Source organism: Epinephelus lanceolatus, chromosome 21 (assembly GCF_041903045.1).
Source record: "Epinephelus lanceolatus isolate andai-2023 chromosome 21, ASM4190304v1, whole genome shotgun sequence".
NCBI classification, from domain to species: Eukaryota; Metazoa; Chordata; class Actinopteri; order Perciformes; family Serranidae; genus Epinephelus; species Epinephelus lanceolatus.
In genome coordinates this window covers 28,937,741-28,963,814 of record NC_135754.1, presented here as the reverse complement: position 1 = coordinate 28,963,814, position 26,074 = coordinate 28,937,741, and the positions used below count along the sequence as shown (strand labels likewise).

Here is a 26,074-nt window from a genome sequence, read left to right as displayed (position 1 = left end):
GATTCATGTTCTCACGGCAGCATTTACAAGAGGACCAGATCAAATGCCTTGTGTGAGAAAGCTGCTCTTGATTGGTCAGAATTTCAATGCGGGAAAAATCCAGGAAGTAAACCAAACGTTGAAGAAGAGTACACTTGCAAGATAAATGTGACACTTTCTAATGTCACAATGGAGGGACAACTACGCAGGTTGATTTTAGCGCTGCTCATCGTGGACTATATTGCTGTCATTGTTCATTTTAGTCAAACCATACAGTTTGAAAACAAGGCGCGGCTCCAACTAGAAAACAATGTTTTGATGCATTGGATGTGCTGAATGTGCATATTAAGGCAGTACAGGAGGAGGTGCACATTAATAATCCTCCAGGACTGTAACATGCTCATGTTTAACCCAAACAATTTGTCATGTGACTGCAGTTGGTTCAGATCCAGGTCGCAACACGTTCTCACCACAAACGAACTGCACTACAGTTCGTTGTAACTGGACCAAGACCACCTCTTCAAGAAGGTCTTAGTCCGGTTGTTTTGGTGCACACCTGAGTGTGATTGCTGTGTTCACACCTGCCCAAACAAACTGCACTTAGGGGGCAAATGAACTTGAGTTCGATTGAACCAATCCAAACAGGGCACGTGTGAAAGCACCCTTACATTTGATCCTACATTCATATAATGCTACTCATTCACCCACTCACAGAGCGATGTCAGCAAGCTACCATGCAAGGCATCGGGAGTAATTTGAGGTTTAGTGACTTGCTCAAGCAAGGTGAGGATCGAACTACAAACTCGAGGGATGACATGCTGTGATACCTTGTATGAACGATTGCTGTAATTTGTTGGTTGTTTAATCATGAAGTGTTAACAAACACTGGATGTTTGATGATCAAATGGTAAGCACGTGAGCTAAATTTCAGTAGGTGTACAAAAGGGTCTGAATACTTAAAGTTACTCTTACCTTTCTTGCATTTCACAAAGCACAACTCCCGCCTCCCTCCAAAGTCCCATACCCCTACTCCTGCAACTCCACCTCCCTCCAAAGGCCCACTCCCCCCTCCTCCATTGAGGCCTCATTACGTTTATGATAGACGTACGCGTGGGCAAGGTAACGTTATGGAATAGGAGAGCGAGTGTAACGTTACAACCAAGACAGTGAAACGCAACCCCGGAGTTTTAAAACTGGAGTCAGTGATGACTGATGACTTTTAGAATAAGGTTACAGTGCTAATGTTAGATAGTAGCGTTAACGTTAGTAGTAAGTGGAAATGCACAAGGAAGATAACGTTAATGTTTCAGAGGCTACGCTACAGTAGGCTAACATTAGCTATTAGCAACTGGATGCTGTGTTGTCATATATAACGTTATATGTTACATTAGAAGCAAACTAAACATAACGTTACCTGTCCTGCACAGTCAAACACAACCCCGGAGTTTTTAAACTTATCCGGGGTCAGGGATGACTGATGAGTTTTATAATATAATGTAAACGCTAACGTTAGATAGTACTGAGGACTGGCAACAAACAAGGAAGAAAGTACAGAGGCTTAGGCAATGTTAAGCTACAGTAGCGTTAGCTTTTTCTGCTATGTTCCTTCTTGCCAACTGATTTCTGAGTGTAAACTGATTACTAGGGGAAAAAGTGTTTAAACAATGTTGCATAAAGCTGCAGTATAACAAAATGTCGGATAAAGTGAAGGGGTCTGAATACTTTCTGAGTGTACTGTACTTTTTAAACACTGTGATGTTACTGTGGTGAGAGTATTTGGATATGAAAGTGTGCATACATTCAAACTTACATCTCTTGGACAATTAAATCTGGCTTCCAAACTAGCTGAGAGGAAATATACATCATCTCAATGCCACAGAAGTCCTTAGGATCCCAGCGAATGTATTCATCTTTCCAAAACTATAAAGGAATAACAAGGGAGAAAATACATTTGAACAAAAGAAATATGAGTTTACCAACAGAGTGACAGGTGGGAATGAATTCAATCAAAAAGAGCATTCATCCTCAGAGAGAACTCACTGTAAAAGTGCAGATGTACGAAACAAACTTCTGGTCCTTCTCTTTCTATGAGCAAAGAAATGTGTGTGAAAATCTTCCAAGCAGGACATCTATCACCTATCAAGAAACTTTTCAAATTCAGTGTTAATTCAAGGTGCAACAAGTTTGCAAACAGACTTCATATGTCACGGTTTTGAACATATTTTTATTAAAATGTGCAGGTGATCTAAACAGAATCTCCTGTCAATTTGACTGCCTGAGTCAGTTCTCCATGACTCCTCGTGGTGGCACTTATCAAATGAATGACTGTAAAGTGAAATGGTATTTGCAACACCAATGGGACAAACAAAATATAAATAAAATAATAATAAAATAATTATTGTCCCGCACTCTGTTTCTCAATGATGCCCTCATTTCGTCTTGTATTAAACAATACCGTAAAAAGTTAGGATGCTGTAAAACTTAAATAAAAATAGAATGAAATGATTTGTAAATCAGTTTTGACACGTATTCAACTGCATAAAGTACAAACACAATATATTTAATGTTCAAACTGATAAACTTAATTGTTTTTGCAAATATACAGTCATTCTGAATTCGATGCCTGCAATATGTTTCAAAAAAGTTGGGACATGGACATATTTAGCATAGTGTTAAATCACCTTTTCTTTTAACAACACTTGGTAAGCATCCAAGAACTGAGGACACAAACTGTTGCAATTTTATAAGTAAAATTCTTTCCCAGTCTTGTTTGACATGCAATGTTAGTTCTACAACAATCCAGGAGGTTCAATGCTGCATTTTGTGCTTCATCATGTGCCACACATTTTCGATGGGAGACAGGTCTGGACTGCAGGTAGGCCAATCTTGTACCTGCACTCTTTTACTATGAAGTCACACTGTTGTAATCCATGCAGAGTGTGGCTTGGCATTGTCTTACTGGAATAAACAGGGACATCTCTGAAAAAGACGTTGTGGATGGCAGCATGTTACTCCAAAACCTGTATGTTCCTTTCAGCACTGATGTTGTCTTCACAGATGTGCAAGTTTCCCACACCATTGGCACTAACACCCCCCATATCATAAAAGATGCTGGCTTTTAAACTTTACACTAATAACAATCTAGATGGTCCTTTTACAAAAATAATTTGCAATGTGGACTTGTCAGACCACAACACATGTTTCCACCATGTCAGATGAGCTTGGGTCCAGAAAAGTCAATGGTGTTTCTGGATGATAAAATATGGCTTTCACTTAGAGTCTTAACTTGCATTTGTAGATGCAGCAACTGACTGTGTTTACCAAAGTGGTATGGTATGGTTTTTCCAAAGTTCTCCTGAACCCATGTAGTAATATCCAGTATCCAGTAATGTACAGTCATGTTGGTTTTTAATGCAGTACTGCCTGGAGGTCAAAGGTCACAGCAATACAATGATTTGATTTCAGCCTTATCCCTTACATACAGCGATTTCTCCAAATTTTCTGAATCTTGTGATGATATGATGAATTGTAGATGGTGAAATCTCCAAAGTCCTTGCAACTGTGGGTTGAGACATGTTGCTCTTAAACTGCTGGGCTGTTTGCCCACAGTCTTCCACAAAGTTACAATCCTTGCTTGTGGACAACTGGGTGCTCCTTTCATACCCAGTCATGATACTTTAATCTGTTACCTATTAACTTGTTTACCTGTGAAATGTTTCAAACTGGTGTTTTTTTTTTAGCATTTCACAACTTTCCCACCCTTTGTTGCCCCTGTCCCAACTTTTTTGGAACATGTTGCAGGCATCAGATTCAGGAGTGTATATTTTACATAAAAAACAAACAAAATTTATCTGCTTAAAGATGAAATATCATTTCTCTGTATTGTATTCAACTGAATATTGGCCAAAAAAGATTCACAAATCATTGCATTCTGTTTTTATTAAAGTTTTACACAGCGTCACAATTTTTTGGAGTTTGGGTTGTAAATCCAGCTCACCCCTGTCCTTTTCAGTGGTGCTCAGTGTTGCCAACTTGCCGACTTCTTCACTAGACTTGACACTTTTTAGACCCTCTAGTGGCTTTACTTAAAAAAAATAGCCCACTGCTTCCACAACTGCAGCAGGTACAGCCTATTAAGCTCTCTTAAATTGCATCTTCTGAATGTGATGATTGGCAAAACGAGACAAAAACAGACTGGAGGGCGAGTTCTTCGCCCCACAGCATTCAGACTGTGCCGAAGTAATAACTATTGCTATAGAGTGTTAGTCACTATTTATATATGACCACACTCGCATATACTGTACGTCATTGCTCTGACTGTCTAATAATGATATGGATGGGTTTACGTTGGAGTTTGTGGACAGCCCTGTTTTATACAGACATTAAAGGGGGCATTGCGTGTCAGTATCTGATACAGTATGCCTTTAATTATGATTTAACTTTAGGTGGCTAATTGGCAATAACAGTTAAGGTACTCAAATACTGGCATATTGTGATAAATATAAACAAGGGGTGGGAAGGGAGGTGGCTGGGTCCAACAATAGGCCCGTTTCCACCGCAGGAACTTCGGGGTAATTTTACAGGGCCGGGGCCGTTGGTGCGTGTCTCCACCGCAGGAACCACCCCCGAAGGACAGAGTTCCGGAACTTTTACAGGGGATAAACAAGTCCCTGCCTCGGAGTAGGTATTCAGAATGGCCCCGAGACTGACTGGGGCTTGGGGATTACTTGGCCGTTAGCGGTGTCTGTTATAACTCAGTAACTCAATATACGGTCCGTCATGTTGTAACTAAGACATTCACTGGAAAATTTTTTTTTTTTTCACGGACCGTTTATTGAGTTAATACAGACACCGCTAACAGCTAACAGCTAACTACGTCCCTACGCCACTACGTCGCCCCGGTCAAAATGGTCGCGCAGTGATTGCGTCACATCCAGAGCCCGCTAACTTTACAGGAACCTTCCTCCTACTCAGCCCTCTCATGGCGGTTGAGAGGGCCGGGCAAGAGGACGTTCCTGTAGTAGTTCATGCCCCCCAAATAGTACCAGGAACTTCTTCAGTGGAAACGGGCCTAATCACAGGTCTTTGACCCAGGATTCTGATGTTTGTGTCCCGTATAAAACTAAATGCTAACGTTGAATTTTTTGTCTATGAATCGTTAGTCACTCATTTGCCAGTTGTTTGTCATGCAAATTGTTCGATTGTCATGACTAACCACAATGTTTTCCTAAACCTAACCAAGTAGTGTTTTTGTCTAAACCTAACCTAACCTAACCACTGACCCCCTAGGTCAAGATACAGTGCAAAAGGCAACTTGTGGGGCTTCTCTTGAGCGTCAAAATATGATGAGAAGAGATGGCATCAAGTTGGCATAGTCGTCATACTAAGAATTTGCATGTGGATTTTCTGTATTCCCACAAAGCATCTTTGCATTGCACTGATAGAAATGACTTTAAAATGGGGCAAAATTATAGCATTTCATAAATGGCCACATGCTGGTGCTGTAAACACAGACAATTTAACCCTAGCTCCTGAGCATATAGCCCAAATATCCAGTAGACAGAATGCGACTTTGTGATATCCTGTTACTTTACAGACAAACACAAAAAATGGAGCCAATGCAACATGTACAACAAAATAAATAATAACTGTAAATATAATTATAAGCAACCACTTACCACATCTAGAATGGCATAGAGAAGTACAGCCAGTTGTATGTGCATGGTGGACGTATGGTCTCTAACAGGCAGGGTCATGGTGTGCAACTCATTTTTGGTGAGGTTCAAGTGTTTTAAAAGATCCCGATAACTGCAGCTACTGTTGGAGGACTCACCATCTACAGCAAAGACATCAAGACACACTCTCTATGAGAAGTGTTTTCATTCATCACCACTGAGGTCATACGATTGGTATTCTGTAAACAAACACCTTTTTCATATGGTCCTTCAAGCTGGACTTGCAGTGACCCTGTTGGCAACATCCAACCTCACTGCTGTGTTTGTCGACAACTTCCTGTTGAGTCACACATACTCCAGGACCACTCCGTCGCAGGAGATAGCAAGTAACACAATGCACCTACAGGTACTCCTGATGGACAGACACACCAGAACCTTGTCAGCACTGAGAGAAATGAGGGACTACTACAACCAGCTCAGGCAAGAAATGCAATCTCTCTAGGCATTCTCAACCTCCTTTCTCATACTTCATTCAGTTTGAGGACAGCAGGACATCCTTCACAAAGGCCTTGGCTCCAGACTTTGTATGCCCCCTGCTGCAACCAACCAGACAGCCCTTCAGTCAACCAAAGGATAGATGATCTCCAACAAGTTGTTGAACAATTCCATCCCCCACTGCCACCGGTTTTCCCCTTCTGCACCTTGGCCTTTTATATAGAGATGTACAGTGAGCCTTACAAATTGGCCCTGCAATGTATCACTGAGGTCCTGGCTTAGTCTGGTGTCATGAGTGTTGACAGCAGAGGTTTCTACCTGTTTGCACTGATGGAGAATGCTCAAGTTGGGATGCTGGACCAGCTGGGGAAGGAAGAGAGAACTGGAGTGTGCGTCGTGAATCTCACGCTTTTGTCAAACCAGCCACATGACCTGAGACCACAATGCAAGCGCTTCATCACTCCCATTTGCACACCCATTCTGACTTTGCTTGACATTTCTGAGTGGCTGGAGTACGAAGTCCATATTTCAAGATGATTATGTACAGAACCTGGTCCGGATCATCACCGGAGGGACAACGAACCGTTAGAAAGGCATCAAGATCAAGCAGAAGTCTGCAGCATGCTCCAGAACCACCCTGCTCAGATATGATCCTCCCTGCAAAGGTACCAGAACGGTCTACACAAGTAGGGTTCCAGATAAACAATCCACAGAGGCCAAATAAATATTGCCCCTTCTGAGACAACATTCAGCATTACTTCAAAGACATAGCCAAGCCTTGTCAGATTAATTCTGAATCCACTTCATCAGGAACTATCTGCCATCCATCCAGACCTGCTCCAAGTGGCAACAGGAAAGGGATGATCTAATTCTTGGCCCCTAAATCCTTGTCATTGACCAGCAGCTCCTTATAACCTGTGCCCAGTCAGAAAGGTTATGGCAGTCATTCTTAGTGCTGATGGCAGAGTACGGTCTTGTCAAATCCAAGTCAAAGATTAGTCATACGCATGACTGGTTGCTCGGCTCATCAGAATCCCAGCATTTCCACAAGACACTCCTGGCTCAACTGGTTCAACTTTTCTCCACCAAACTGGGGGAATGTCAGAAGGTCATGCATCTTCACCAGTTTTCAGTACAGGCATCCCTCTGTTTATACTACTCATTGTTCACATGCACAGTCCTATAATATGTAGCTTTTGTGTACAGAATGCATATGGAATTCACATAAAGAGACAGCACTCAAGATTCAATCCACCTTCTGCACTAATCATAAGTCTGTGCACAGCATCTTTCCATCAACTGAACAGGGCACCTGTCCCAAACTGAAAAAGACTTCACTCACTGCTGCAGTTTCCTGAACTATATTTAACATTTGTTCATTCACCTGGTTTACAATCCTGTGCGTCCATTAGAATAAACCAAATTCACACAAGGATATGCCCAGTGGTGTATTGGAAGGTATACCTGGTATAACCATCTCTTTTTCTGACTGTTAACAGTTAGCAGAAAAGCCATTGGAATAAATAGAAAAGTTTACCCATTTCCTCCTCAGTAACCTCCCTATCTACATAGTAGTACAGCAATCTCACCAACTACAACTACACCACTGGATATTCTAAACCACTAACAATAAATGAGTGGGATGTCAATGAGTGTGTGAACTGGATTCATTGACCAGTCAACATATTTTCTGTTCTTACTGGACAGCCTGTGGAGATTGTACATCCATAGGACCAGTGCCCAAGGGGTCATTCCTTCATCATCATTGAGGTCATACATTAAGTATTCAGTAAACCAAAACCTATTTTATACATACATATAATTACTGCGCACTCCTGGAGTGTCTGTGTGCTGTACATACCTTCCTGAGAGCTCTGATTGAAGTTCTGTTGAAGCACTGATTCTTCTGAGTAACTGGAGGTATTTCCACCTGACAGCAAAGAGAATACAGCTCTTACCCTGATTCAACTGCACAATTTTAAAGTGTTAATCTGTTAGCAAATACTCTCTAAGAACCCAATCTTAAAATCTTAATTTCATCTTTTCACATCCATTTTTTCTTTGAATAATATAAATAAATAGAGTCAGTAAACCAAATTATTGAGTCAATATTTTCTCACTTAGCTCTTGTGGGTTTTAACCAAGGCCTCAGGAACAGTGCTGGTCTTTGAAGCCAATTTGACACTGTGGCCAAACTGTGGAATTACATCTTTCAGGTCCATGGCCCAAAAATACTTTTTTCCCATAGACTTACATTGTGAAAGAGAGGTCTGAAAATCAGTGGATGGACTTTTTTGAGTATCACAATCACCATAAAATTACCTGTTTCATTATCTGGATTTGATCCATTCAGTCTAATAACAATCTGAAAGTCTAGAAGAGCTGCAAGATTAAAACTTTTTATCCCCATTTAATTTCATAGAGGGCTAAACCGGAGGTCACTCAGTAGGTGGAAGTCTCTAGTGTGCTAGCTCTATGGGCCCCACACTGTGGAAGATCTGGGTGGATTTACACACGGGCAAACCTTTTTTGGCCACTGAGCAACGTTTATAGGAATGAACGGGGCTCTGCCTCTGACACCGTATCCCAGTTCTCTTTTTAAAATGCATGGTTTTAACTGGCTTTTAGATTCCATAGTTAAGGCTCCAGGAATGATATTCCTACATATAGTTACTGTGCACTTTTGAAGTGACTCTTTCTTGTACATACCGTTCTCAAAGCTCTGATTTGACTTCTGTTGAACATCAAGAAGCTCTGGTTGTTCTGCGTAACTGGAGGTACTCCCACCTGACAGAAAAGAGTATACAGATCTTTAGATAGAACATTATCTCAATGCACACTGTGATGTTCACAGCCACACATGGTAATGTTTTCCCAAGCCACACTCTTTAAACTCATTAGTATGTTATCTACACAGGTTACTTTGATTTATCGTCAACCATACTTAACCATTTCACATCACACAGTTGGTTTGATTTAGAATTTGTCTATCTGCTTTTAACTGTACATTGTTTAATTTAAATGTACACATTCTAGCATTGTGCGGTTACACAGGCAAACTGTTTGATATTAATTATCTGTTTCTTTGTCTTTAAGTTACCTTGGTTGTTTGGGGAGGTCCCTTCCTGGTGGAGAAAGACATGGCTGAGGGCTGAGAACTGCTAAATCCTGGAGCCAGCGCATTAGACCAAACCATTTGCTGCTTTGTCAAGGGGGGGGATTTCGGTTTAGTTAGTTTTGCTTTGTGTTCAGTTGTAGTTACCGTCCATTTTGGTTACCCCTTGTGTGGTTTGGCCAAGCCACTATATATGCTCCCTCATATGTCATTTTGAAAGGTCAGTTTGTTAAGTTGGTGTACCATCTCTTTGAATTATTTTGTGGCTGATTATAATTTGCAGCTTCTTATAATATGAATGAGGATAGTGATAGTGAGATTCTAGCTATGGTTGCATTTGTGGTAGTGATGAAACAGTGGAAAACAAACAAAATGAGCATCAGATAGACTGCGTTCATAATAAATAAGCCACAATAATATAAGTAACCGCCGCCAATTTATCAGTCAATGAGAATGCGTGTGTGTATAAGCACATACACAAGCAGCAGCAGTAACCCACTGTCTGACACAGGCACACTATGAGGACGGAAAGAGAGGGGTTGGCAGGGATAAAGCACCTGCTGCAGCAAGCAAACACGTCCAAATACACCATCTGTGATGATTTTGACTTGACCAGTGGACTTCACTTCAAGCCGACTGGCAATCTGACCAGCTGAGTTGCAGCTGACACCATCAACCGGCTTGAGTCAAGCCAGGACTGGCCAGTTCACATCGCTGTAACTTGTCTCTGCAACGTTCTAAAATGGTTTCATCCCGTTTGGTCTGAACTGGGCTTAAAGTGTTACCAAGCTCTCAGAGCATGGTTTTGAATACTTACAAAACTTATCTTCTGACATCCTAAAACATGTAACTAAAAAGGAATATTGGGTCAGTAAACAAAATTAACTAAATAAGTAGTTTCTCACTTAGCTCTGGTTGATTTGAAATGGTTTTGAGATATTCGTCTCTGAGATTTCTGCCTCTACACTATAACAATGGAAGTGAATGAGATTTGGTTTGTGAAGCTCAAAGCACTGTAAGGTGGCAATTGAAAAAAATTCAATCACAACAACTCTTTACAGTGTCCCCATGACTCTAAATTATCAACATACCACACTGTGAACAGTTTTTGGAAAGAGATATTCATAGTACCTGTTATAAATATATATTTTTTTATTTTCATGCTGTGAGTATTACAAACAAAACTACATTGACCTCCACTGTATTGAGTTGGAAATAAAAAAAATCAAGGTTATTGTAAGTATGCACAATTCTGTATTTGACAACCCTGGAATTGAAGTTTGTCATCACAACACCTCACACTGGAAGCTTGTAGGGCTATCATAAGATCAGCCAACCATTTACTGGTTTTAAAAATTAAAACAATATTCTTTAATTAAATTAAGAAGCAGCAGGAATGACAGCCAAACTGCTGAGGTTTTCTCACCTGCATACATCATACAGAAATGTTCCAGCTTACCTGTGAGGAGCAGAAAGAGGAAACCTGCAAGCATCATGACTGTGAGAGGTTCTCTTGGTGATGTCTTGTTTGTTGCTGTAATATCACTGCTTTGTCCTAGAAAAGGGACGGGCAACAGACCCTTTCCCCCCCTTTTATCTTATTTGTCTACTAATAAAACCACATCTAATGCAACAAAGCTGCCAGGAACTGCCAACACCCTCGGCACTTTGTCGCTTGTGGGCAGATCTGGAGTGTATCCACATTCCCAGGGTCCTATGTTCCCCAGATCAATATTCTGTTAGGGCACACACATCCCTGTTGTGTTTATGTCACTTTCTTGTCACACTCTGTCCCTAAAACAGCTTTGGCTTATTCTGCACATCAATACATACATCAGTGCAATTTCATTCCCCCTTCCCAGGTCTTTTTTCCTAATCTTAACCTGTTTGGAGATGGGAATGATTAGTTGTTATGGCTATTTTACATTACCCCAACATTTGACCTCTTTCCTTACCTTAACCTGTTCAAAAATGGTAACTAAACCTGGCCATCTACTTCTTTTTTTTAACCACCTGTAGCCCTTTTCTCACTTCCTATTAGAAGTTGTTTTAAATTAATTTATTATAGTATTGGCATTAGTATAATTTAATTTCTTGGGCTACAATTAATTTTGGAACTGTTTTCCGAACAGAGGGACCAACTATATTTAGACAAAGACCTTTGCCTGGACAATTTCATCACTGTCAGAGTCATAATAGTTGCCTAGTCTAACCCCTGTCATACTGAGTGTATGCAGAGCTGGAGAACATCTTTCTCAGGTTTCCATTATTTACTGTATAGGGCTGAGGAACACAGGACCCCTGGACAGCTAAATCTCGGGAACAAAGGACCCTTTGTTTTCTTCCCATTATGTGCAATATATGTATATAGTACAGGCCAAAAGTTTGGACACACCTTCTCATTCAATGCGTTTTCTTTATTTTCATGACTATTTACATTGTAGATTCTCACTGAAGGCATCAAAACTATGAATGAACACATGTGGAGTTATGTACTTAACAAAAAAAGGTGAAATAACTGAAAACATGTTTTATATTCTAGTTTCTTCAAAATAGTCACCCTTTGCTCTGATTACTGCTTTGCACACTCTTGGCATTCTCTCCATGAGCTTCAAGAGGTAGTCACCTGAAATGGTTTTCCAACAGTCTTGAAGGAGTTCCCAGAGGTGTTTAGCACTTGTTGGCCCCTTTGCCTTCACTCTGCGGTCCAGCTCACCCCAAACCATCTGGATTGGGTTCAGGTCCGGTGACTGTGGAGGCCAGGTCATCTGCCGCAGCACTCCATCACTCTCCTTCTTGGTCAAATAGCCCTTACACAGCCTGGAGGTGTGTTTGGGGTCATTGTCCTGTTGAAAAATAAATGATGGTCCAACTAAACGCAAACCGGATGGGATGGCATGTCGCTGCAGGATGCTGTGGTAGCCATGCTGGTTCAGTGTGCCTTCAATTTTGAATAAATCCCCAACAGTGTCACCAGCAAAACACCCCCACACCATCACACCTCCTCCTCCATGCTTCACAGTGGGAACCAGGCATGTGGAATCCATCCGTTCACCTTTTCTGCGTCTCACAAAGACACGGCGGTTGGAACCAAAGATCTCAAATTTGGACTCATCAGACCAAAGCGCAGATTTCCACTGGTCTAATGTCCATTCCTTGTGTTTCTTGGCCCAAACAAATCTCTTCTGCTTGTTGCCTCTCCTTAGCAGTGGTTTCCTAGCAGCTATTTGAACATGAAGGCCTGATTGGCGCAGTCTCCTCTTAACAGTTGTTCTAGAGATGGGTCTGCTGCTAGAACTCTGTGTGGCATTCATCTGGTCTCTGATCTGAGCTGCTGTTAACTTGCGATTTCTGAGGCTGGTGACTCGGATGAACTTATCCTCAGAAGCAGAGGTGACTCTTGGTCTTCCTTTCCTGGGTCGGTCCTCATGTGTGCCAGTTTCGTTGTAGCGCTTGATGGTTTTTGCGACTCCACTTGGGGACACATTTAAAGTTTTTGCAATTTTCCGGACTGACTGACCTTCATTTCTTAAAGTAATGATGGCCACTCGTTTTTCTTTAGTTAGCTGATTGGTTCTTGCCATAATATGAATTTTAACAGTTGTCCAATAGGGCTGTCGGCTGTGTATTAGCCTGACTTCTGCACAACACAACTGATGGTCCCAACCCCATTGATAAAGCAAGAAATTCCACTAATTAACCCTGATAAGGCACACCTGTGAAGTGGAAACCATTTCAGGTGACTACCTCTTGAAGCTCATGGAGAGAATGCCAAGAGTGTGCAAAGCAGTAATCAGAGCAAAGGGTGGCTATTTTGAAGAAACTAGAATATAAAACATGTTTTCAGTTATTTCACCTTTTTTTGTTAAGTACATAACTTCACATGTATTCATTCATAGTTTTGATGCCTTCAGTGAGAATCTACAATGTAAATAGTCATGAAAATAAAGAAAACGCATTGAATGAGAAGGTGTGTCCAAACTTTTGGCCTGTACTGTATATATCTATAGACCTGGAGATCATGGGACCCTAGAAACATAGGATCTTGGGAAGATAGGTCCCTGGGAGAACTAGAACTGGGGAACAAAAGACCTTTTGTCTTGTTCTCTTCATGTGCCATACAGACCTGGAGATCATGGGACCCTGGAAACATAGGAATGACCCTGGCGGATCAACTTTGCTATCAAATCAAAAGCTGTTAATTTTGGCTTTCACTGTTGTGGCTGTTTAGTTTCTTAATTAAATATGAAACAGGCTAATGTTACGTTAGCTGGCTATAATGTTAATAGTTTCTTTAAGAGCCAGTGATAGAGGACAAGCAAAACAAATTACTGGTAGGTTTTGCTGATATGACAAATAAAATTAACCCCATCACTTTTCTTAATTTGTTTATCAGTTAATTACTGACTTCTGCCAGTTCTTTCATAAGCTACAGAGAGGGTCGATACATTTTCAACATTATTCATGACATCAAACTGCAAATTATTTTGACTTGTTTTTAACCATTAGTTAAACAATTTGCAACTATCCCAATTTGACTATTCTAAAAGTAACTGTAGGAAGCAAATATAATGTTAGCCTGTTGCATAATTAATGTATTTCATCAGATAATCAAAATTTCCAGGCTAACCATAAACAAAAGGCTAACGCTAGGTTAACAGCAGATATCTGCAATAACAACTGAATCAGGCGAACATAAAATTAAAATAAATTAGTGGGACCTGTGCTCACAGTCCAGCACTGTGCAGCACTGTGCACAGTGCTGCACAGTGCTGCACAGTCCAGCACTGTGCAGCTCAATTGGCATTCACCAGAGAACACCAGAATTGGCAGATCTGCCATTGGCGCCCCGTTGTCTTTACAGATGAGAGCAGGTTCACAATGAGTGAATGTGACAGGTGTAAAAGAGTCTCAAGACACCCTGGTAAACGTTATGGTGCCTGTAACATCATCCAGCACGACCAGTTTGGCAGTGGCTCAGTGATGGTCTGGGGAGGCATACCCTTGGAGCGTCGCACAGACCTCCATGTCATTGCCAACAGTACTCTGACTGCTGTTAGGTACAGGGATGAAATCCTGAAAGTGATTGTCTGACCTTACGCTGGTGCAGTGGGCCCTGGGTTCCTCCTGGCGCAGCGAGCCCTGGGTTCCTCCTGGTGCAGGACAATGCCCAGCCTCATGTGGCCAGAGTTTGTAGGCAGTTCCTGGATGATGAAGGCATTGATGCCATTGACCGGCCCTCTCGTTCCCCTGACCTAAATCCAACTGAACACCTATGGGACGTTATGTACTGATGCATCCGACGCCACAAAGTACCACTACAGACTAGCCTGAGCGTCAGACTGAAGCTCTCAGAACCTTCAGTCTGACATTGCCTCCATTGAAGGCGATTTACAAGGGGGAGGGAATTTGATTTTTCCCTAACCAATCAGTAGAGATCAACGGCTCACCCAGAATCTGACGTCATTAGTACTGATGGACTAGGAGTCTCATCCTACTCTCTAATGTGCTATGTGTGAGCTCAGTCCTGCGTGTTCTTTAATGAAGCAATAGGAGAAGATATTCGGTCTCAGTTAATGTAGTTTATTAAGCAGTAAAGGAATAAAATTACAGAGCTCTGGGTCTCAACTTCACGTCCCTGACGAACAACAAAGGTGTGTCAGTTCACGAAGTCTGACCTCCTGTCCTTTCCCTGACCCAGTATATTTGAGCGTAACAGAGTGTCATTGTGCACGCAAGGCGTTGTCCTCTTCTCATTGGCAGTTCCACTTCCTCCTTCACCACACCACGCCCCTGCCTCGTGTTAATCTGACTCCTTCCCGCTGGCGGTGGGGGCGTGGTTCCTGTTTTGAAAGACAAGAGAACAACACAACTCCCCACACGTGCTGTACCTTACTATCTGTATATCACTTTCTATTCTTTTTACCATATATGAAATTAATTATCTAAGCATTGCGGTATGTGCTCCTCAGACTTCATGTCTCTTCCTCTCCTGTACTTCTCCACTTCTGCAAAGCAAACACATTCAGATCAGCTGAAATCATCTCAGTATTCTCATTGTTCACACATCTAAAACTTATATAGTGAAACACAACTTATAGTAAAACACATAACATCATTCTATTCCCAACAGTATCCATGCCTCGGGGGTGCCAAAAACAAGCGAGCATTGCCCGTTTAAAATGTCTCCGTCGTCGTGCACGCCCAGCTGCATCGCCGTTAAATCCAGTTTAGCAGCTTCCTTAATTTGGTCCTCCATTAACGCGAGTAGTGGCAAAATACCTCATTGTCATGGTCTGTAGGATCTGTAGCGGTCGCCATTGTTGCTATCCTCACCAGTTACCCACCGGCGTACAGCTTGACATCAGCGTGGCGCTGATTGGCTAATCGCTAGACCCGCCCCCACCCCCGGCGTTCATTGGTCCGTCCATCGTTTGGACGAAATAAATCGCGAATTCATTGCAGTATGCCAGACCAGAGATGCAAGCCTACTCAGTTGAGTGGACGGGGTCTATGGTCTGGAACCAGGCTGACTACAGACTATCCAGGAGCTCACAGATACCCTGATCCAGCTCTGGGAGGAGATCCCCAGGACACCATTTGCCAACTCATCAGGAGCATGCTCAGACATTGTTGGGAGTGCATACAGGCACGTAGGGGCCATACACACTACTGAGTCACATCATGAGTTGCCTTGAGAAAATTCACACAGTTGGATCAGCTTGTGATTTCAATGTTTTACTTTGATTTTCAGTGTGATTTTGAATTGCACATATCGAAGGCATTTAGAGCAACAATTTGATGGCATACAAGCAGATTTTTACTGATTATACGAAGTATATGTGTTAGATATGTAGCAGTGTGTAAAACATGCAAACACTACTCACTGCAAAGTTCTTATGATGCAGGAATGATCAATCATCAAAAATGCATTAACCCGCCGTGGAGTCACATATACATTTGTGCATGTCAGATACACAGGGAAGGGTTTCTACTGAAAGTTAAAATTTTGTATGATAGTAAGTCTTGCTTGTACCTGCAAAGAGAACCATATCTCAATTATATGTGTCCTCGTGTTGCACCATTATCGTGTGCATCAGTCCAGTGGAAAAACATATAGACTAAAAACAGACCTGCAGCTATGACATAGAAAATGAAGAAAACTTTGTTGATTGTTTTAGCCACTCTGGTCCAGTAGCTGGGCTTTCCTTCTTCCTTCCTGCTGTTGAGGAGCACAGCCAGCATTTTAACCACCTCCCTCAGCTCATCTGAGGCATGGGACTCCTCTGTCATTTGGCTGCTACTACCCTGCAGACATGGTTTTACAGTCAGTGGTTTAAAGCACAATTACAAACCAATTTTTATGTACAGTACATTAGAGTGCTGAGACACTGAAAAGTCAGTACACCCTGGAAAATTCTGTGTTGTAAATCAGCTTTATATTGTGTTTTATGTGGTCAGATATGTGTTCACGTTCACCTCTCTCTTAGCCACCGTAGTATCAGGGTGACAGTAGAAATTTCTGAGGTGTAAATCCCAAAATCTTGACAAGTAAAACCAAAGGTAGTGCCACTACCTTAAGGAACTATGTTTTTGTAATTTTGGCTGAACCAGTCCCTTAAAGTGTAACGCAATCCCTACCTTGAGCAGTTTAATTGGAGTTTCATCAACAGACGCATCACTGGGAGTCCATTTGTTGTCCTCTGGAGGGACAGACACAAAACATCCAGTCAGTATTTCAAGTTATAAATATACCCACTTCAGTGTATTCAGAAAGCAATCTTGGAAGCCACTGGTTATTGTCTGACAACGATAAAGCCTCTGGGGGCTTTGGCCAGTATTTTGGGCTGATGTAGCATAGCCAGCCAAGACTTCCTCTTCTGTGTGCCGGTCATTTCGGCTAATCTCTATGAGCAGATATGAAAGCAGACTGGTCCTCAGACTATAGCCAGTGGGCTCTGAGATTGCGTTCTGGCAAATGCTTCCCGCCTCTCCACACAAAAAAATGTGATAGGTCAACACTACATGCATGTGCATAAACTGTTTACAGAAATTATTAAGGAAGTTAAGTAAAGGTGGACATGACAGTAACAATTTGACTATGACAGAGGAGCTTCTGTACCACTGCACTCGTTGTCTTGGTATGAAGAGTCTTTCTCCATCAGATACATCACCAAAATTGTCTCCAGGAGGCTCAGCATCATAAGAGCAAAAATTCCAATGCAGTAGACCACTGAAGGGGGAAGGCAACATCGTTAATGCAAACAAATAATTACACATTGAGTCAGTATATGTGGTGTTCCTGCTAAAGTTCCTATAAAGTGCAGTACAGTAAAAGAAAGGACTTTGACATTTACTTGTTTTTTTTAGCAAGGCTTTAAAAGACTACGCCGACAATTTGGGAGTTATGCCCTTTCTCTATCATTTTCATAGTGAGACAACATGATCGATATCTTTTTTGTGTCTGTACGTCCAGTGGCTGGGTCTCAGCGGTTAGCATTGCGGCTTAGCTTAGTGAATACAATTGAAGTCTATAGGGGGCAGTAGCCTACTCGGTAAAAGTGAACAAATAAACGTTACAGAAACCCTGAAGCTGGCATTTCTGCACGTGTATTTAAAATAAACACGTTTAAACATTAATTCGAAAAACAAGAGTCCTTTTTAGTCGTTTTAGAAGAAGTCTGATACACTGAACTATAGCGTGTTTACGCCCTGCGCGGAGGAATACACCGGTGAGCAGGCACAGGCACAGACGTAGCCTGTAAACAAAACTCAGCTGTTTATTTAGCCTAGCAATGTCTCCGGACTATAGTAGGTGCAATGGACAACTTTGAACGCGATTTTGAAGAGTTTCTTGTAGCGGACACAGATCCAGAGCCGTACCTGTTTGAGCCGGAGTATACAGATGAGGAACTCCAGGTGTTGGATGCTGAGCAGGCGAGAAGAGAGGCTGAATCCTCCGAGGCAGTGGAACAGCAAGGGGCCGAGGGGAGACCGAGGTCAGGGGAGGATTGGTGGTGTAGCTGCAGGGCTTGCCAACCTATGCCTACGGAGGTGGAATCATTTTGCTGCACAGAATGGGATTCGGTGCTATCTTTGTTGGGGAGGCTAGAGATATATCATCATCAGGAGGAAAACCGCCGCAGAGAGTGCATCACAAGGAGTGAAAACTTTGCAGCAATCACTAATCCTGGCGTGATTGAAACATTTTTTCATGTTCCTAAGATAAACTGGAAAAATCACCCCAGGCCTGCAGGAGCTGATGGACAGCTTTCAGTCGAGTGAGTAATATCGTCCGTGTCGTCTCTTTGTTTGCTTTTACCAAGTGACCTAGCGTACCTGTCCCAGAGCCAGCTGCAGCTGTTGCTCACCGGTGTATTCCTCCACCCAGGGCGTAAACACACTATAGTTCCGTGTATCAAACTTCTTCTAAAACGACTAAAAAGGACTCTCGTTTTTCAAATTAATGTTTAAACATGTTTATTTTAAATGCACGTGTAGAAATGCCAGCTTCAGGGTTTCTGTAACGTTTATTTGTTTACTTTTACGAGTAGGCTACTGACCCCCTATAGACTTCAATTTTATTCGCTAAGCTAAACTGCAATGCTAACCACTGAGACCCAGCCACTGGATGTACAGACACAACAAAGATATCGATCATGTTTTCTCAATATGAGAATGATAGAGAAAGGGCATAACTCCCAAATCGTCAGAGTATTCCTTTAAGGATGGCAATGTCAACTGGTCTGTCCACCACTGTGGTCCAGACTGAAAAGTCTCAACAACTATTGGATGCAATACGATGAAAGTTTGTACATACTTTGGCAATCCACTGACTTTCCTTCTAGTGCAAAAAGGAAAAACGCCAGCCATCCAAGCTGAGTTATTAAACTGAACTAAAAGGACATTTGAGAGTGCTGGCGTTTTTCCTTTTTTGACTGTTTCTGGCCATGCACCTTATGAGTGTATTTAGTTTTAGAGAGTGCTTGCTTTTTCCTACGTGACTTTTTCCTTCTAGTGCAACCATGAGGTTGACATTTGTGTTGTGTCTTTTGTTTATGACCTGCAAATGTAATGACATTCCCATAAGCCTTAGTTGTACTTCAAACATGCATGTTAGCATGTTAGCACGTTTGCATTTAGCTAAAAGCAACATACTGCCTAAGTACAGCCTTAAGTCACTAGCATGGCTCTAGGCTCTTAGACTTCTTTACCTATAAGTGGAATCCTGTCTGAAGAGGAAGGCAGAATTTCATTGAGAATAAGCTGCATCACAGTGACAGCAAGCAGCACAGTGACCTTGAAGCTGAGCTTCTCGCCCCCGCTGTCTGAGATCAGGAAGGAAGCCAAGTCCAGACAGAAGAAGAACAGGATGGGCAGTAAGAAGTTGACAATGTAGAGGAGAGACCGCCTCTTCATGGTGATCTGTAAATTAATTTTTGAGCATCAGATGGTAAATGTTCTGACTCCTACACATACACATCAGAGAAAGGCTAAACTACACCGACCACGTAGTACACAGCAGATAATCAAAAAATAATGTCAAATTTTTGTTTAAGTAAAAAATGTTTTGGGTGACAGCCATCTATCTCTAGTTAAAGGGATTATCATATTCAAGGTCAGTTCAAGCAAGAAATAAAAGGAAGGAAATAAATGTGAAGAAATGAAAGGACACGAAGGAAAAGATGAAAGATATTCACAATATTTCATGAGTTATGGGATTTTGAAATGTCACTTCAATCCTGTGCAATAACAAGCACAATACTTCCTTCCTGAAACGTAGAGAAGGAAAACCAAGTGTCTTTAAAAAAAAGATTATTTAATTAAAGTGCAAGACACACTCCTCTTAAAGGGCCAGACAAACCAAATCAACATCAACGAACTAGCGGCAACGAAGGCTGACTGTGTGATGGCCAAAAGTTGCACCTGAACACACTGCAAGGACAACAGCCAGCAACCAACTAGCAACTAGCAACCAACTGTGTTCTGCACCTGCGTGGGAGGAAATAACTCTCTATGCCTGCAGGCGGGGGGTGATCTGTATTCGTCATTAAAAAAGGGAAATCTGAAGACCGACAGGACAGATTCAAAAGGCTTGTTAGCCAGTCAGCACATTAACAACACAACGCCATGCTGAATGAACAAAGCATATTTACCACAGCTAGCAAACAATAACAAAAATGATTCCGAACCATTTCTACTGAGGAGCTACTAAAAAAAAAATCTTGCCTCATATAACAAGTTTGTGCCAAGCTGATGCTCTCTTGACTTTAGCTGTTTGTTTATTTTCCTCATCTCCATTTCTCTTCTCATGCACTGAGCTGAAATGATTTCATTCACCGACAGGCCTTGTTGTCTCCAATGCCATTTCAACATCCTGAATTGGCTGAAAAAACCCCGATAAGGGCCGATGAGGGCCAACGGTGCAGAATACACCATAAAAGCTTGGGTGACGGCCCGACTGTGACCAAATGGCTGACTGTCTCAGTGTCTCAGGGCCTTATAGGTCTGAAAACCATCTCAGGACACAAACAACCAGACTCCCAGGCCAGAGGTGACCAGAAGTGGGTGAATGATCTGAATCTGTTCTTCAATAGATTTGATCAGTCTGCCCCTCCCCTGGCCCAGACATCACAGCTGCAACCCCCCTCATCCTCACCTTCACCTTCCCCCCCACCTACACTCCTGGCACACTGCTTCGACACCTCCCCCACTCCCGCTCCCCGGACATCTCACCAACCCCCACTCCTCCCCCCACCTCATCACCCCCACCCCCCAGCACACAGCCCCCCTGCTCCAGCTTGTCCTTCACTACCTGTCAGGTGAGAGATCAGCTGAGGAAGATGAAGACGAGGAAGGCTGCGGGTCCAGACGGCATCAGCTCCAGGCTCCTGAAGTCCTGCGCAGACCAACTGTGCGGGTTAGTTGAAACCATCTTCAACCTGAGCCTGAGGCTGGGAAGAGTACCACAGCTGTGGAAGACATCCTGCGTGGTACCTGTGCCCAAGACTCCGCACCCCAAGGACTTCAGCAGCTTCAGACCAGTGGCATTAACATCACACCTCATGAAGACTCTGGAGCGCCTGGTCCTGTCTCGTCTCCGCCCCGCAGTAGGCCCTTCAATGGACCCGCTGCAGTTTGCCTACCAGCCTGGCATTGGGGTGGACGACGCCGTCATCTTCCTCCTGCATAGAGCTCTTTCTCACCTGGAGAAGCCTGGAAGCTCTGTGAGAATCATGTTCTTTGATTTCTCCAGCGCTTTCAACACCATACAGCCTGCGCTTCTGAGGGACAAACTGGAGCACATAGGGGTGGCTAATCACCTCACATCCTGGATCCTGGACTACCTCACGGACCGGCCGCAGTATGTCAGGACCCAGGATTGTGTATCGGACTTGGTTGTCTGCAGTACAGCGGCCCCGCAGGGGACGGTGCTGGCACCGTTCCTCTTCACCCTCTACACTGCAGACTTTTCATACGACACCCCCACCTGTCATCTGCAGAAGTTCTCTGACGACTCTGCCATAGTCCCATCACAGATGGGGACGACAGTGAGTACAGAGAACTGAACCAGGACTTTGTGGACTGGTGCCTGAGTAACCACCTTCAGATCAACGCGGGGAAAACCAAAGAGCTGATGGTGGATTTCTGCAGGCGCAGACTCCTCCCCCCAACACTGGTGAACATCCAGGGAAAGGACATTGAGATGGTGACATCTTATAAGTACCTGGGTGTTCATCTTAACAATAAACTGGACTGGACTAATCACATAACAGCACTGTACAGGAAAGGCCAAAGCAGACTCTACCTGCTGAGGCAGCTCAGGTCTTTTGGAGTGCAGGGGGTGCTCCTGAAGACCTTCTTTGACACTGTGGTGGCATCAGCCATCTTTTACGGAGTAGTCTGCTGGGGCAGCAGTGTCTCGGCTGCAGATAGGAAGAGACTGGACAAGCTGATCAAGAAAGCCAGCTCTGTCGTGGGATGCTCTCTGGACTCTGTGCAGGTGGTGGGAGAAAGGAGGATGACAGCCAAGCTGTCATCCCTGAGGACTAATGACTCCCACCCCCTGCAGGAGGAGATAAAAGCTCTGGAGAGCTCCTTCAGTGATAGACTGATTCACCCAAAGTGTGTGAAGGAACGCTATCGCAGGTCCTTCCTGCCTGCTGCTGTCAGGCCACATAACCAGCACTGCTCACAGTAGACTGCACCATGGACACTTTATTGACACTTTATTGACACTATGGACACTTTATGGACACCACAGCTGTCTGCTGTTTTGCACATACAATCACTTGCACTAGATGTGCTCCCTTTATCCACTGCTCATTTTCATTCACTACTGCTCATTATTATCCACTTCCTATTATTTTCATTATTATTATTATTGTTATTGTTATTGTTATTTAACGCCGACTCTTGGATTTTTGTACTTATTTGCATGCCTAGTTATTTAAGTTTTTTAAGTCTAATTTTGAAATCTTTAATCTGACTCTTTTTCCTTGACTGCTGTAACACTGGAATTTATCAATTATGGGATCAATAAAGGTGTATCTTATCTTACCTTATCTTATAGGGCTTAACGTTTTTGCTGACCTCCAGTGGTTTGAAGTGATGTTGCATGATTTGCTATCTTCCTGTACTACTGTACTGTACTACTGATGAATAGTGTGTACAGAGGCCTTAATGTATAATACACAGCAGTACTTACAGTGTAAATCATCACGTCTTGTTGAAAGTCAAACATGTTGACAGTTTTGTTGGTGACTGTCATGTTGATGAACAGCCACTCATACTGGGTCCGCATCACCTCACGAGACCACTCTGTGACCTGTGACGAATTGATATGGCGAACAAGCTGTATTTCTGCATCTGACGTGGGAGATAAACACAAACTGAAGTTTCCTTGCAGGGTAACAAAGACAAAATGTACGGTATGTGTTGATATCTGGTGTTGTGTTCAGATTACACTAAACTGTGAAAGTCCTTACAAAAGGTGGACACAGACATGGGAAAACAGAAGCAGAGAACTTAGTTACAGACTCACCAGAATGTACGACAGACTTGAAGGTGAGTTTGCAGCTCTGAATGTCAAAGGGGAATTTGTAAACGTGCATTCTGCAGGTGCTGACAAGCACCTGGTCATCCTGAACATGGACTTCACCAGTAAAAGTGATGGTGAGATGAGGACTTGGAGGAGCTTTGTCTTTTTCTGTCCTGGATGATAACACACAGCTATATAAGCAAACATGCACACATCATGCACTTGGATATTCACCATTTGATTGTAAACCACACTTTTAAAGGGCCAGTGTGTAATATTTGGCATGGTTTATTGTCAAATCTGAATCTGAATCTTCTACCCATTAATATGTTTATATGAGTGTATAATCGCTATAAAATAAAATTTGTTTGGTTTTCGTAGCCTTATAATCATGCTTTACTATACATATATATATATATATATATATATATATATATATATATATATATATATATAGCAAGGGCCTTGCTTTAGAGAGGTCGCCATCTTGCGCCGCCATGTATGTACGGCAGTCCGAGCGGACAATCCAGCCAGCCAGAGAACGCGTTTCACGTGTATAAATAAACCAACGAAGACAGCGGAAGGAAGGGAGAAGGAGGAGGAAACAGCAGAGTGTTAGTAGTTCGTCGATAGAGAGTAGTGAAAAGTTTTTTTAGTTATAAAGTTTGCGAATGGACCACACTTACCACACAACAGAAGAGAATGAACCCGAACCGTCATCTGCGAGGAAAAGAAGACGCAACTTCACTCCTTGTGATGCACTCTCTGCGGTGCTTTTCCTCCTGATGATATATCTCCCCAACGATGGTAGCAGTAGCACCGAATCCCATTCTGTGCAGCAAAATGGGAGCGGAGGATTCAGCCTCTCTTCTCGCCCGCTCAGCATCCAACACATGGAGTTCCTCATCTGTGTACTCCGGCTCAAACACGTATGGCTCTGGGTCTGTGTCCGCTACAAAAAACTCTTCAAAATCGCATTCAAAGTCGTCCATTGCAGCTACTATAGTCCGGAGATATTGCTAGGCTAAATAAACAGCTGAGTTGTGTTTACAGGTTACGCTGTCAGTCAGTGTGCGGGCTGGAGATTGGTGGAGCAGAGAGGGGGAGGGCTGCCCCGCTGGGTACTGTAAGTGAGTATGTGTGTATGAAGTGTGTGTGTTACGCTAGAAGAGTCAGAGTTTGGGACGGAGTCTTTTACGTGCTATCCCCTGGAGTGTTACTGGAGTTTTTGGAGTGCTCAAATAAACGGGCCTTTTTCCCAAACGCTCCTCTGGTCTCCTGCTCGTGAGGGATTCATTACAATATCGTAACATGGTTTAGATTTCTAAATAAATATTCACCTTGTCGCTTGATAGACCTACTCCTGAAAAGGAGCGTGTCTACTAAAGGCTTTTTGTCCCTACGAGGCCACCGTCATTTACCCGACGGGAGGGGTGAGCGAGTGAGTCCTGCAATCTAGAATTTGACCACTGATGTCACTGTTCTCAACGGTTTTCAACCCATTTTACACACTGGCCCTTTAAACACTGTGGTGTATAGTGTCTTGGTTTCCATATGCTTCAGCCATTATTTGTAAACAGTAACATGATTCCCCATTACACCAATTCCTGTAATTGTGACTGTGTGCAGTTTTATGAGTGTGAGTGCATAAACGTACATTTCTTCAATAGCTATATCTGGCTTCCACAAAACCTCGGTGGGAAGAGAAACAGCCTCAATACCACAAAAGTCATTTGGATCCCAGTGAATGTGTTCGTTCTGCCACTTCTACAGAGGCAAACAGGGAACAAAAATCAGGAATACAATGGTGACAAGGTGACGACGATTCAAGTGCTGTTTTTCTCAGAGAGAACTCACCGTGAAAATCCAAACATAAGGAACAAATGTCTGGTCAATCTCTCTCTATAAACAAACAAAGAAATACAGTGAAAATCTTTCCAGTCAGGGAAAGACAGCATGACAGCACAACCCAAACAACCAAGCCTGACATACAGCTTCAAATCACAAAAACACATTTGAACCACTTTCATATGAATGAACAACAGCAACCGTTATAATGTCAAGTCTTACTTACTCACCACATCTAGAATGGCATACAGCAGTACCTCCAGGAATACCTGTGTGGGGTTTTGGTAGTCTTTGACAGGCCGGGTCATGAAGAACAGCTCATTGTTTCTGGTCAAGTTCAGGTAGTTTAAAACATCCTGATAACTGCACACTGTCTCAGATGACTTGTGCACGGCTAAAAACATCAAGACGCATCAACAATGAGAGAGAGATGATCTTACATGTATGAAATACAGAAACATACCAATTTCCATCTGTTAAATTATGGCTTCAGAGCAGTGGCGCCCCCAGAAATTTTTCATGAGGTAGCCAGATGTGGCCACTGAAAATCTTCGGGTGGCTCGTCAAAACCAAAAGCCACAACTGAAATTCAGGAATTTGATTATGTTGTTGAAATATAAAGCTAGTTGGAAACTGTCAATATGAGAGTTAATGAATCAAATACTGACTAGGGCTGCCCCTGACTAAGAATTTTCCTAGTCAACCAATAGTTGTCAATTGGGACCATTAGTCAACTAGTCACCCGCATGTTTACAATATTAATGTAATTATGAAATCATATATTTTGGGTGGGGCAACACAATGGTTTGAGTTGAAGGTGTGAGAAAGAATAGTATCAGTAACATTGTTAACACTGTGCTACATTACAAGGAAATACAAAACCGTACTAATGAACCTTCATTAATATAGGCCTATATTTTA

The 26,074-nt window shown here is 42.6% G+C and overlaps 2 protein-coding genes across 2 annotated transcripts; both read right to left on the bottom strand.

Moving 5' to 3' along the window:
- Positions 1–1,452: 1,452 nt before the first annotated feature.
- On the bottom strand, positions 1,453–15,895 carry LOC144459475 (uncharacterized). The gene is made up of 7 exons (XM_078163691.1): positions 15,827–15,895; positions 9,250–9,274; positions 8,859–8,936; positions 8,011–8,079; positions 5,658–5,815; positions 2,020–2,064; positions 1,453–1,899 (listed from the first exon to the last, which is right to left on the bottom strand). The coding sequence occupies exons 1-7, from the start codon at positions 15,893–15,895 to the stop codon at positions 1,786–1,788; spliced, it is 558 nt and encodes a 185-aa protein (XP_078019817.1). The 3' UTR covers positions 1,453–1,785.
- LOC117247635 (5-hydroxytryptamine receptor 3A-like) lies at positions 14,833–25,616 on the bottom strand. Its single transcript, XM_033612225.2, has 9 exons — positions 25,384–25,616; positions 25,163–25,207; positions 24,963–25,072; positions 23,309–23,478; positions 22,973–23,133; positions 19,479–19,689; positions 17,387–17,497; positions 16,906–16,967; positions 14,833–16,572 (listed from the first exon to the last, which is right to left on the bottom strand). Exons 1-9 carry the CDS (start codon positions 25,555–25,557, stop codon positions 16,324–16,326), a joined length of 1,293 nt encoding a protein of 430 aa, XP_033468116.1. The 5' UTR covers positions 25,558–25,616; the 3' UTR covers positions 14,833–16,323.
- Positions 25,617–26,074: the final 458 nt, after the last annotated feature.